The 13704-nt window shown below is 39.1% G+C and overlaps 2 protein-coding genes across 3 annotated transcripts in view; both read left to right on the top strand.

Annotated features, from left to right (window-relative positions):
- LOC103908131 (cytochrome c-type heme lyase) lies at positions 1-7887 on the top strand. 2 transcript variants are annotated; one of them, XR_658142.1, is made up of 7 exons: positions 1-152; positions 1283-1431; positions 2373-2521; positions 3673-3792; positions 4623-4709; positions 4965-7073; positions 7671-7887. XR_658142.1 is itself a non-coding variant. In XM_009290454.1 (6 exons), the coding sequence occupies exons 1-6, from the start codon at positions 38-40 to the stop codon at positions 5161-5163; spliced, it is 819 nt and encodes a 272-aa protein (XP_009288729.1). In that variant the 5' UTR covers positions 1-37; the 3' UTR covers positions 5164-7414. The 2 variants fall into 2 exon arrangements, 1 of the variants encoding a protein (XP_009288729.1); XM_009290454.1 differs by lacking the exon at positions 7671-7887 and having other exon boundaries at positions 4965-7414.
- Positions 7888-13192: 5305 nt separating this feature from the next.
- The window catches only part of RWDD3 (RWD domain containing 3), a 9101-nt gene continuing 8589 nt past the window's right edge, over positions 13193-13704 (top strand). The window contains exon 1 of the mRNA XM_009290478.1: positions 13193-13210. Coding sequence (XP_009288753.1) covers positions 13193-13210 — 18 coding nt within the window. The remainder of the gene's footprint in view (positions 13211-13704) is intronic.

Raw genomic sequence — 13704 nt, 5'->3', positions numbered from 1 at the left:
AGAAACTTGATCCGAAAAGACCCGGTGCGCGGAAGCCATGGGTTTGTCTGCGTCCTCCCCGGCTGCTGCAGGTCAGTCGCCGAATGCATCCAGGCAACATCAGACGGCCTCTCCACCTTCAGAATGTCCTATGCATCAGGAAAAAACGAGCGGTAATTGTTCTTGAAACTTAAATGACATCTTATTTAATGTCCTTTTACATCTTTTTTGATAAAAGGTGGTTTTCCAGTTTGTAAATATCTTTTGCTGTCTGTTTCTATTTGTTTTGTAGCAAAACATATACTAAAAACTAATAAACTCTTTACATGGAAAACAGATGGAAAAATATTTGGGGAAAAAAAAGGAAAATGATTCTACAAATAAAAGCTTGAGTTTTTCCTTTAGCAAAAATAGCTCTCAAGTAACTTTTCATGGAAAGGAGTCAGTTGTTCACCAGAACAGCGTGCAAGCTGTTTTGTCTGTAGAGACAGTAGGTGCTTGCTGTAGAACCTGTGGGTTGCTCCCGATTGTCGGTTCACAGGGGGGTCCTGCAGATCTGCAGGACCATGCATGAAAACCATGCGTGGTTTTTTACGCTACATTAGTGGGTTTTAGGTTCTGTGTAATAGCAGTATGGGTAACTCGATGATCTTAGAGGTCTTTTCCAACCTCAATGATTCTATGATTCTGTGATTCTATGATTCTATGAAAGGAGTCAGTTGTTCACCAGAACAGCGTGCAAGCTGTTTTGTCTGTAGAGACAGTAGGTGCTTGCTGTAGAACCTGTGGGTTGCTCCCGATTGTCGCGGTTCACAGGGGTCCTGCAGATCTGTTCCCGTCAAGCGGTACACCCACAAAGGGTCAGGGAGGTGCAGGGGCTCCTGCAGAGGCGGTAACTGGGGGTGGGTGGTTGTCGCTAGAGAACATGCATCCGGAAAAGGGCAGCAGAAGGGTGGAATGAGGTGAATGTCTGGAGAAAGAGGACTTCAGCTCTTCCGTTGACACAATCAACACATGTTGGATTAACATTGCCGTGGAAATCTGAAGTACAGCAAAGCAGAGGGGCGAGCATGGGGTGGGGAATGAGCATTCAAGGACTATGTAAGAAGCTTAGATCTTACCAAGGTGCTGGGTCCTAAAATGCAGGAAAGAGAACAGTTAAAACTGTTGCAAAGCTCGGAAAAAAGCGCGAAATACCAGTTTGTATTAACATGAGCATTCAATGAACTGTTTTCCACTTCCTGTCATGTTTTAGAGTTTTCGTTTTGTAGCAAAACGTATACTGTTTTTTCCTGTATTTCAGGCTGTCCAGTGCACATGAAGACTCCTGATCATAAAACTGAGAACACAGACGATGTTCCTGCACATCAAAAAAGAGCGTATGAATTTGTAGCATGTCCAGTGAAGTCTGGTGCCTCTCAAGTGAAAGATGACATAGATCCTAGCAATATGGTAACTTTTGCTTATTTCAGATGTTTTCTTCAGTCTTGTTTCTTCTGAAATACTATCCCCAAAATGTAAATAGTGATACTGTCTAAGGTGGAAACTCTGGCAAATAATGTTATTTTTTAATTTTTAACAGTGCTTTTTCTCATCTTGTGCGCAAAGATTTGTATAAAAACAAATTGCATCTTATTTAATGTCCTTTTACATCTTTTTTGATAAAAGGTGGTTTTCCAGTTTGTAAATATCTTTTGCTGTCTGTTTCTATTTGTTTTGTAGCAAAACATATACTAAAAACTAATAAACTCTTTACATGGAAAACAGATGGAAAAATATTTGGGGAAAAAAAAGGAAAATGATTCTACAAATAAAAGCTTGAGTTTTTCCTTTAGCAAAAATAGCTCTCAAGTAACTTTTCATGGAAAGGAGTCAGTTGTTCACCAGAACAGCGTGCAAGCTGTTTTGTCTGTAGAGACAGTAGGTGCTTGCTGTAGAACCTGTGGGTCGCTCCCGATTGTCGCGGTTCACAGGGGTCCTGCAGATCTGCAGGACCATGCATGAAAACCATGCGTGGTTTTTTACGCTACATTAGTGGGTTTTAGGTTCTGTGTAATAGCAGTATGGGTAAGTTCTGATTTATGTCTCCCCAAGATTTCCTCTGATTTACAAAAAGCACTGCTCTTTTGAAAGTTGAAGTTTAGGCAAAAGGGTTCCTTTAGTCTTCAGATGACAAACTTGTACAAAGAGTTCTACTGCAAAAGAGAGAGATAATTTTGGTGGACTTAAATAAAGGCTGAACTTCTTGATCTTTGTGGCAGCTGATTGATTATGCTTTGATTTTTCTCAAACACCGTAACATAAAAAAATGTTCATACTCTAGTTTGTTGTTGAGTCTCCTTGTTTTCTAGATGCCTCCTCCTAATCAGCAGGTGATTCTCCTTGTTTTCTAGATGCCTCCTCCTAATCAGCAGCCATCTCCAGATCAGCCATTTCCATTGTCAACTGTTAGAGAAGAATCTTCCATTCCTAGAGCACATTCTGACAAGAAATGGGTCTACCCTTCAGAGCAAATGTTCTGGAATGCTATGCTAAGAAAAGGGTAAATACACTGAATTATCAGATGGAGTCTGTGAGCCTGAAATTCATGAAGTAATATCATTAGTTATTGTTCATCGATATTATTTAAGGGTTTGTGGACTCTAAGCAGTTAATAATTAACTAGCTCTTTTAAAAACTACTATTTTTATGAACAGCTTTATTTTAAAGGGTGAGCTGGTCTCAAAAGCCATGTCTCCTCTAGTGATGAGCAAGATGGTAGGGAATGTCGGGCAACTGCCGCTAGCTGAGAAAATATTCTTAAAAGTCAGTGCATGGACATAGACAAACTTTGCAGGATTGCCAGCTTTCAAAACTAATCGGCTTCATGCTAATCCTATAAACTGATAGTAAAAGTTCTGTGATTGTGAGAACATCCAACTTGACTTTGCAGAATTGCTAAAAATGTGAAAAATTGTTTGACAAGTAGATGTTTTCAGTCTTTACAAAAATTCGGTGTAGGCAAGATCTAACTGAATGATAAATGTCTCCCGTGGCCTAAAAAGCCTTCTGTGCTGCTGTTTCCTCATTCTTTTGTAATTTTTTGTCATTCTCAAAGAGATCAATTTTAAAGGCGGTTACTATTAAAACAATAGCAATTCTTTGTTCTACGTATCAATATTGTTCTGAAGACAATATGTCATAAGCAGTCTATATTGAACACACAGGTTTTGATCCTGTAAACACTTAAATGTGTTCAGTGTTACGCCTGTTGGAAAGGAAGCGCGCGTGCAGTCACAGCGCAGGGACAGAGAGGTGAAAGGCATTTCTAAGTGTATGCAAAATCTATCGAATACGGGACTTCTGTGCGTTAGGAATGCAGATGGGGTTTTTCCTAAGCATTTTTACGAATACCGTGGATGTGCTGATGTTTGCACGCTCTGATAACTTTCTGATCCAGTTAAGCTGTTAATTTAGCTAACGAGAATTTGTGGATCTCTGTGATGATAACTTCGGTAACTACACTTTTTACACACAGAAAATGAAATGGTTCTCAAGATGCTTAAGCAGATGAGCCAGAAGTTTCCATACTTGCTTTGTGTCTTTGCATAAAACCTTAAATCTCTTGATTCAAAAGCCTATCAGATAAACTGAGGAAGCTGGAGGAGTTATGCTGTAATGCTTGTGAACTGTTTTCAAATTCTTATTTTTTAGGTGGAGGTGGAAAGATGACGATATAACAGGTGAAGACATGACCAACATTATTAAGATTCACAACCAAAATAATGAGCAAGCTTGGAAGGAGATTTTGAAGTGGGAAGCTCTTCATGCTGTGTACGTACATATGAAATGAAAAGCAGATCCTTTGGTTTAGCTCTTGCTTTTGTAATTCTTTGAGAGTAGAATGTCTCTTCAGTTCTCGTAGGAATATTCTGGTGCTGATACGTCCCAAAAGTTACGGTCTTGTAGGAGCCAGCATTTTGATTAACGTGGAGGAAGATTACCCAGAAGAGCTTCATTAGAACTGAATAATTACTATGTTGTTAAAACTGATGAGTATTTTGGTGGTGTGTGTATAATGTGGATTTGGAGAAGTTAACTTCTTATTGTATCTATTTGGGAGTTATTTTTGAAATCTTTATGTTACGAAAAAGATACGAGATATAAACTTAGATTAAAAGTGACTGGTATAAAACAAACTGTCATTTTTTAGGTCAGTATAGTCCCTGTTCCTAGAAGAGACAGACTAGTTAAGCGTTCTGTATGTAGAAATGGTTCTCTGAAATTCCATGATCTTTGTTACACAGTAGTTTGGATTACGGTTTTCTGTTCTTTAACGGTTTTCTGTTCTTTAATCTGTTAAATCTATGGATTAGATAATGCTGAGAACTGCTCTGTTGATAAGTTAGAACAATGGTGTGGAGCATATCAAAGGTACTTTATCGTATCATACCAGCAGTAAGTGCTGTCAGAAACTGGGGGACTTTTCAAACCTTTAAAAAAAAAAAAAGCTGGTTTAGATCACTTGTAATTAATTTTTTACTGTTGCTTTTTCTCCTATTCGTTTTTTCTGTTACTAAAACAAATTACCATATGGTTTAAACACTTAAAATAAGACTGCTTTAAAAGGTAAAAACTATTTTCTTTTTCAATTCTGTGCACAGGGAATGTCCGTGTGGACCATCACTGATGCGGTTTGGAGGCAAAGCAAAGGAGTATTCACCAAGAGCCAGAATACGTTCATGGATGGGGTACGTGGGCCGGAAAGAAGGTCTTCCAGTGAGGTGGGAGGGTAGGGAGACGTGTCTGAAAACATGGTGCGGACTTAATTTTAAGACGTTTCAGAACTGGAATTGCAAGTTATAATTACCAAAAGATAGAAGTACTAGTGGGGATCTTATGCCGGTATCTGGATAAATAAATCTTCTTAGATAGGGCTTCCGCTCCCTCTGCCAGGTTCATAATACCCATTAAAATATCTACGTGGTCTATTACTGTCTTTCCAGATACGAACTTCCCTTTGACAGACATGATTGGATTGTTGACCGATGTGGAAAAGAAGTGCGATACGTTATTGATTACTACGATGGTGGAGCAGTAGATAAGAACTACCAGTTCACTATCCTGGATGTTCGCCCTGCGTTTGACTCTCTCTCGGCTGTGTGGGACAGAATTAAGGTAGCTTGGTGGCGGTGGACTTCATAACTACTCCTGTGGTGTGTAGTCGAAAAGTGAACCACTTTCCTCCTAGGCTAAGGATAAGCGAATACTAGGACTTGAAATAGAAGTTCGCTGCAACTGTCGTTATTTTCATCATCACCACTGTTCTTTGGGGATGGGAAGGGAGGATGGGGAAATCCGTTGTTAAGTACACCAATGCTTTATGGTGTTGCGAATGAAATAATAAAGTTACAGTAGCAAAAACATGTATCTTAATTTTCCTAAGAGCTGGGAAATCTTTTCTTACTTTGTCACAGATTCTGCGTAAGCTTGCCGCCTTTTCATTTCGTGACTCCAGTGCTGCACCAAATACGTTAGGTTTCTGATTCTGGCTGGAGTTTTGAGTATTACTGAAGTAGTGAAAACTGGAAATTTCATAAACGATTTCACATAGTTACAGTATTTGGGTACTTAGATGATGAATAAAGGGTAAAAGATCTGGACTGTTTCAAACGGCATGTTTTATTAACTATATAAACCCCTGTATTTGTTTTCACATGGGCACTTTACCTGTTCAAATACATGCTTCCTCAGAAAACTTTAGTCAAGTTTATTCTGTTAAAGGAAGTATAGCGTAGTATGAATATTTTTAAAGTTATGTTAAGTTGAAAAGGAGAATATACTCGTGCCTTCATTTGCAATTTATCTTTGAACAGAAGAACATAGAAGCAGGGCAGGAAATGAGTGTCAGTTACTTTTAAAACAACCTTTCTAAAAGGAGAGAAAATTGATATTGAATGGCTATTTATTTGAGTATTTAAAAGGTTTGTTTTCTGATGTAAGAAAACTGTATTCTTCTAGTATTTTCATGTCTTTAATGTGTGTCTCCTGTAATGCATTCAGGACAGAATTAAGCCGTATTTAAAGAAACTGTCATGCAGTGCATCTGTATTTTGCATCTTGGCTTCATCAGCTGTAGCATAGCGTGGTTTTTGATATAATACAGAATCGCACAAGGGTGTATGACTGCACAGTCATACACGTTTCTGCATAGTGATTATAGTGCGGTGTATTACAGATGTGTATATAACATGGCTAAAAGGGTATCGAAAGTGCTAAGAAATAAGGTTGATTTGAGCGTTTCCTAAGAGTGATGCATGTTCGTGCTGTGTGGCTTAAAGATTTGATTAACGGTTGTGCTTAATAAGGAAAACTAACTTTTTTTTTTTAAGTCTTCCACTGTAATAGCTTTAAATTTGCATGGCTTGGTAAATTTCAGGTGCCGCCTACCCCTAAATTTAAATTATTCCTCCCTTTCAGCGTATGTTACTCTTGAGAATGAGTGTTCCATGCAAAACACTTGGGAATGGAAGGAGTAAGAGAGTATCACATTGTAGCTTCTCAAATGGGAGACGCTTCCTTCATGAAACTTCACAACCTCAACTAGGAACCAGCTGTACATTCATTTTCTGAACGTGGTTATTTTTAACTGACATGGGAAGCTTTTTTTGCCCTTTTTTTTTTTTTTTTTTCCTTGAGGGGAAAGCCCCTCAATGTTTCAGGCAAGTAACTTCCCATTTAGGAAAAAATTACTCAGGGAAGCTTCCATACTTTAAGGTACTAATGGGGATGAACGGTTCCCACTTCAGAGGCAACTGTCCTGCATGGTAGGAATAAATATTACTCAGAAGTCCAGAATCGTAAAAGAAAACCATGCTCTTACCCCTATCCACTTCCCTCGTTCCTTTTTCACCCTTTCAATGATTCATATATATATATAAATGAAAAATAGTTTGGGGCAAAAAAGAAAAACCTCCATCTGAGTAGGCAATGTATATATGAGAAGCGTGTGAGTTGTATGAAGCATATCTGATAATGGAAGAGCTGCTCCTCTCTGTTCTAACAGTAAAGACTGAGGGTTACTGCTTTTTGGGGTGGTTTTTTTTTTTTGTTTGGTTGGTTTATGTATACATTTGGTAACTTATATACGCAGAATTCTGTATTTCTCACGACTAAATATGGAAAAGGTACAGCAACGTAGGGAGTGCTTCAGAAGCTTCAAAAGAACGCGTTTGCGTCGTTGATTTCGGAAGCGTGATGTTGAGTGCATTGCGGAAATTGTCGTTGCTGCTAAATCCGGTGAAAGGTGTCACATGCCACTTCATGCGTTTACCGTCTTCTGTTATGTTCCATCTCCCATAGATTCAAAATTGTTCTTTTCTGTGCTACTGTTAACAAAATGTACTACTTTGATTCTCCTTTTTGATGACAAATAAATATAGTTTTCTTAACTTTAGTATTTGGTGATCATATTTTTAGCTGTAAGAATTATTAAGATGAGCTCTTGCATGTGTCATATGAGATTATGGTCTGTTGCAACTAATCACATCTTTTAATATATACTACTCATTTATTTAGGTTAATACAGAACCAAAAACCAAGGACTAAATTCAAGTGTTTGCCAAGCAAACTAGCAGCGCTCAGAATAAGAGCATATGACAACAAATATATTCATCCTGAGTCTGGCTAACTTCTGAAGAGAGGAACGCAAGGTTGGTTTATGTATACATTTGGTAACTTATATACGCAGAATTCTGTATTTCTCACGACTAAATATGGAAAAGGTACAGCAACGTAGGGAGTGCTTCAGAAGCTTCAAAAGAACGCGTTTGCGTCGTTGATTTCGGAAGCGTGATGTTGAGTGCATTGCGGAAATTGTCGTTGCTGCTAAATCCGGTGAAAGGTGTCACATGCCACTTCATGCGTTTACCGTCTGCTGTTATGTTCCATCTCCCATAGATTCAAAGTTCTTTTCTTTTAATATATACTACTCATTTATTTAGGTTAATACAGAAAACCAAGGATGAGATTATGGTCTGTTGCAACTAATCACATCTTTTAATATATACTACTCATTTATTTAGGTTAATACAGAACCAAAAACCAAGGACTAAATTCAAGTGTTTGCCAAGCAAACTAGCAGCGCTCAGAATAAGAGCATATGACAACAAATATATTCATCCTGAGTCTGGCTAACTTCTGAAGAGAGGAACGCAAGGAATTTTTTTTTTTTTAAATAATCCTTGAAGTGTAAATAAAAATAATTCGTTTCTACAAGCAGTAAGACTTAAGGAAGTAAACATGGATTTTTCTCTTTTAGGTTTGGGTTACTTTATGCGTGATGTTGGCAGTTCACTATTTCTCAGAAGATGCGTGTCAGTGATTAGAATGCTAATGTAAACTTGAAAAACAGTGATTTAAATTGATGATTTTTACCCTTCGGGAGGATGTTTTAACTGCAAAACTATTGTTTAGGCTGGCTTAAAGGTAATGTCTGTGTGTATATGTATAAAGAAATACATTTATATCCTTTCTTTGTAAGTGTAGAAAGGTATGGAGAGTTCATGAAGCTCAAAAAAGTGAAGAAGTATCCTGATCAGGGCCTTTCAGGGAATTCTGCAGCAGCATCAGGTTCCTGGTCCCAGTCAGGCTGAAACAGAAGTTGGGAACTCAGCATCTCAAACCAGGTTAACCTTGTGCACATGCAAAAGGGAAAACGTGGACACTGTCACTAAAGCAGGGCCACTTTTTAAATCAGTTGTGTATTTAGGTATCTATAAAGTTCACCTATGTTCTGCTTTACCGTGTCGAAGCCCTGCTTGACCTATTGTGTTTGGCTCTTCCAGTTAAAACCAGTTAGGAGAGCTCTCCTGGTCTGCAGCTGAAGATGCGTTCTTCACGGGTACTGCAGTGCTCAGAAACTGCAGTCTCTGTGACTGACTGACGGAAAGGGACTCTGGCATAGCACTCCAGCTGTGATCAGTTCTTGGGTCATACACAGGTAGTCAGGAGTGGTACTGATCTTTAGTACCTGGAGCAGGAGACCGTTCTGCATTCAAATACCTGGTTTTGGCCTCCTGCTGTTGCGTCGCTTCAGGCAGCCAGTGAGTGCATTCAAATACCTGGTTTTGGCCTCCTGCCGTTGCGTCGCAGCCAGTGAGCACCCTGCAGTTGGGGTGCCTGGCACCATGCTGCCAGTCTAGAGGGGCACCGCACGTGTGGTTGCTGTGCCTACGACACCCTCCCTACTCGGTAATGTTGGCCCAGCTCTCTGTTCTTCCCCAGTATGTCCTATTAGTATCTGGCCAACGTGAGTGCCCTGTAATTAGGGAGTAACTCACAGGCTTGTCCTTCCGGGATGCCTGGAGCTCCTGGCGGTGTTGAGTCATCCTGTGACATTTTGCCCTTGTGTTGTACTAGCAGGCAGTTTAGAAAGGGGAGCTGTAGCTCTTCTGTCACCCTTTATTTATTTATTTATTTATTTCCCTCTCCCCTAGAAACAACTTTGCTCCTCCCTTTCGTATTATGCCAGTGGTGCTCGCTTCAGTCTCTTTAAGAATTTTTCAGCTAAGCCCTAGAATTTCTGCCCTACTTTGCTGTAGAAGAAGGAGGCTGTGTTGCTGGTAAGAAGGTATTTGTGTCCGTTGTTGATTATTGCTATTTTTTACTGCCAAAGCAAAGTGTTCTGGATTACCATTTTTGAATTGCGATGTGAAAGAGGTATGCTAGTTTAGTGTGAAATGGGACAACGATGCTGTCTAATGTTTACATAATGTATTTACTATCAGGACCTTAATGTGCTCTGCAAATAATTATTTAAAGTCTGAAATACGATGATGAATATTGTTCTGCCTCTGAAAGGTGTGAGAGTGGCAAAGGATCTCTCGGTGCTCTGAAAATGATCATAAATCGTCTGTCATCTTACGCGCTCCCATTTTGTTCATTCAACTTTTGTGTCAAAGTGTGGGGGAATAATAGCTAATGTGCCAGAGTTTGAAAGATGGAGGCATGGATACGAAGGTGGCTGTAATGCAGCAGCTAAAAATGAAGGGAACTGGTAAACTAAGGAGCGCTGCCTAATTTTTGGACTCTTACTAATGTTGTGGTTTTTATAGAGGGTAGAAACGCCCCTTTCAAAAACACCAGTCCTTTACTTTTTAAAGAGATCTGTCCCCAACATGTACTAAATTAAGTGACACTTTAATCCTTTGTCTCCCTTTGCTTAGACCCGGAGGAAAATCTATGTAGTGAGGTTCCACAAGTAGATGTACTTGATGTGGAAGCTGAACTTATTTTGAGGATAGAATATACTACTCGTAATGCTAGCTGTGCTTATGTCTTCAGTATCACACCCTTCCCTACCCACAAGTATCTTTACATACGTTCTTTTTAAAAATACACAGCATTGGTAGTTTTCTACGAATTTTTAGTAGGCGACTTCATTTTTACTCTCACTGAAAGAAAATGTGTTCTATTCATTATTCTGTCTTACTTTATACAAGGTAAATTGCAGGCAAGGATCTACATGCAGTGAATTGAGTAAGTATGGATTCTCTCGGCAACGTTAGTAATTGTAGGAACCCATGGTCATACTAGGTATGTCGTTTTGTAAAAAGCATCCTTTTTAGTTTGCATTAGCTGGTTAATCACTTTTATGTCCATCTTCAAGAAAAAATGGCTTGCCAAACTCCTAGAGAAAGAGTCTTAAATTCTTTTATGAATGTGACAGTTGTATCTCTTTGTAGTTGTATCTCTCTTGTACGTCAAATTGTAGAGAAACTTGTGGGCAGAGTACTAGTCTTGACTCCAAACCTAAACGTGTGGCTTTAAGCATGTCTGAAATGATGCGTTATTTACCAGCGAACCACTGATTCCAATGGCAGCTCCTCACAAGACATGTCTGCGTACTTGCAGCATGGGTACGTATTTTTATGACTGGAGTCTGAATCTGATTTTCAAAGGATAATGTAAATTTATTGGAAGTATTGGGATTGTTATTAGGCCTTATTTAGAAAAAAAATTAAAAGGATAGTTTCCTTTGACGTTCAGTTTGGACCACGGCCTCTCTTATAAAATAGAAACCATCACATTTGTTTTCAACATATTATGGCAAAAAAAACCCCATTAAAGACTAAGTCATGATTTTTGTTTTCCGATGTTTTGCCAATTTTGTGGTAACTACAGAAAGGTTGAGCTATTTTTCTAACATGCTGCTGCTCTTGCCTCCAGCTTCTGAAGACTATGACCCCATAAACCTCCTGTCTATAGAGATAGCTAATGCTTTAATTGATCATTAGTAGACTTTCAAAATGAGTTTCCATCTGCCAAAAGATTAAGTGTCTTAGGGAATTGACTTGGAGCAGTTTGATGCATGGAGGATAAATGCAAGTGCCTTTAAAAAGCACTGCTAGACCACAAATCCTTGAAAAACTTGCTTCTAAAATACTTAAAAGGAAAAGTAGTAGAAAAGATTTTTCCTCTGTTTTGTTTTTTCTCAAATTAGGCTTTTTTTACATATCAGTGAGAGTTCATTAGCTCATTTTCAAAATCAAAGAGCAAAACCTCATGAAAATGTTGAATTTAACCTTAGAACAAACCATGCAAATTTTGGCGGCTTTAATTTGCAATGTAAATGTTTTGTTAAATGAATTTATTCCAACTTTAAAATTTAAACACATGCTTTGGGCCAAAAAAAATGATGCAAACTTTTCTACTAGCTGTACTTGAGAATACTGAGGAAAAACATCTCCATGTTTTACCAAAATTTTTCACAATTACAGGGTTTGCTTCTCCCTTTGAACTTGCCTTTTAGCTTGCTTGGGGTGATTTTTAGAGGTTTTCATGTTGCTTTCTCTCTGCCATTTTTGTACAAGCCACTTTTGGGAAAACTTCTACCATTGCGATAACACTTACAGTTGTTACTACAGAAATAATGGCTTCTTTCTTAGGTATCTGAAAAATCAGTGCTATTTAACTCCCGTTAAGAACGGTTCTAGCTGGTAAGACTACCGTTCTGGCTGCATTGGGGCTGTCAACGTTGTTGTAGCAGAGAATACAGGAACGGCAGCTGTCCTACAGCAGTGCCGAAAGATGGGTGTGATTTGTGTTGCGTCGGTTAGCCATCACACTTAGCTGTAGTTACGGCTTCCTCGTTAGTGTTTGTCTTGTGACCCCAAAATGGGCAACTGCAGTGATTTTTAGACTCTCCTAGTCGTCCTTTAATGCCTTCTAGAGTACCTGCTTTTAGGACCGCTTACAGTTGCAGTAGCCGGGACGGCAGGGTGGCTGGCATGGAAATGGCGGTAAAAAGATGTAGATGGATGTTCCAAATTGACATTTTTTTTTTTCCAAATGCCTGTCTACTCCTCCTCTCTTATTCACCACTCAGGTTAGGGAAAAATGGGTCTAAACACACAGTTTTATGTATAATCACTAGTGGTTGTCGGCACAACACCTAATTGATGGGGGTGATAATTATAGTGAGTGGAAAGCAAAGGATGCCACTTTTGCAAATAACACTGGGAAGATTAATCTTACCTACGTATGAAAGGTTGCATTCGGTTTGCCTTGTCAGGCAAAGTGGAAAATACCGGTATTGTCAGTGGCATATCGATTTATGACAGGATGCCGGACCTGGTTTAATATAGGCTGACTAAAAAGCAGGATTTTTTTTTTTTTTTGAACTTTATTTGCCACGTTCATGGGAGAGCATCCATTTAGAGAAATGAATATGCCTAATGTTATTCTATCAAACACTGCAATGTTTGAAGAAATCATTAAAAAAAAAAAGAGGGAAAATAAGATCTTGACTTCCAATTTTATAATAATGGAATATGAAGGCCAGATTGTAACTGTAGAAGTTCATTTCAAATTTAAATATTTAGCATTTTCAGTAGTCTGCGAATACAAGAAAATTTATTACATTAAGATGGAATTTAGATTTTTGACATGAAGCTGGTATTTTCATAGTGTGAAAAATATCAAGCTGACATTATACTGTCTCATTTGATGACTTCCAAATGTCAGAGTGCAGTAACTTATTCACGGGGACCTCAATGTCTTGTGATAGTGTCAATTTAAAAGACATTTACATCGACTTTTTTATTTAAACATGTAAAATGGAATATGCAAAGCGGGTGAGGAGAAGGGGGGAAAGACCAGGGGCAAGAAAGTTCTTAGTAATAGAATGAGGCACTTAGAAGGCTTCGGTGGAAATTGGCCTTAAGACAGCTGCATGGACTACTACCTGGCGGTACGTGTGACAGCTCCCGTCTTCTTTCCCTTCACGTTATCTCCCTCATTCCCAGCTCGGCACTCTCACGTTTCTTGTTATTTCAACAGAATTTAGGGGATGGAAAAATAGCATGATATACTTTCCTGGAAAAGTAAACCGCCCGTCCCTTGCTTTTAAAAGTGATTTTGTAATAACGGAAAATACGGAACGTTTCTTTTGAGATGATTATACCTGGGAGTTGATGATACCATTGGCTGTGGAAGACCTCAGTCAGATGGCTGCTAACAGGACTGTGGAGCCACAGTAGTTGAATACAAGAAGCATAAATTTATATTCTAGTAAAACTTTCTCTTTGAGTGTGTGTGCCTGCGCTTCAGTTGATTGTCTTACACCCTGAGGGCGGTCAGGTTGTTCCTTTCTGCGGGTCAGAGATGGTCAGGCGAAGTTGTACGCCCAGGAACAGGGAAGCGGGCAGAGCGGGCCGCGCCGGGCGCCGCCGCTGCAGAGGGCGG

Source organism: Aptenodytes forsteri, unplaced genomic scaffold (genome assembly GCF_000699145.1).
Source record: "Aptenodytes forsteri isolate BGI_AS27 unplaced genomic scaffold, ASM69914v1 Scaffold237, whole genome shotgun sequence".
NCBI lineage: Eukaryota > Metazoa > Chordata > Aves > Sphenisciformes > Spheniscidae > Aptenodytes > Aptenodytes forsteri.
Note: the sequence above shows the minus strand (reverse complement) of the source record. Positions and strands in the feature narration are given on the sequence as shown.

What these genes read in the sequence shown, in the direction of transcription:
- LOC103908131 (XM_009290454.1), top strand. Translation starts at nt 38, where the DNA reads ATGGGTTTGTCTGCGTCCTCCCCGGCTGCTGCAGGTCAGTCGCCGAAT. An exon ending in ACATAGATCCTAGCAATATG is followed by an intron (nt 1,432 to 2,372) that starts GTAACTTTTGCT and finishes CTTGTTTTCTAG; the next exon opens with ATGCCTCCTCCTAATCAGCA. An exon ending in AATGCTATGCTAAGAAAAGG is followed by an intron (nt 2,522 to 3,672) that starts GTAAATACACTG and finishes CTTATTTTTTAG; the next exon opens with GTGGAGGTGGAAAGATGACG.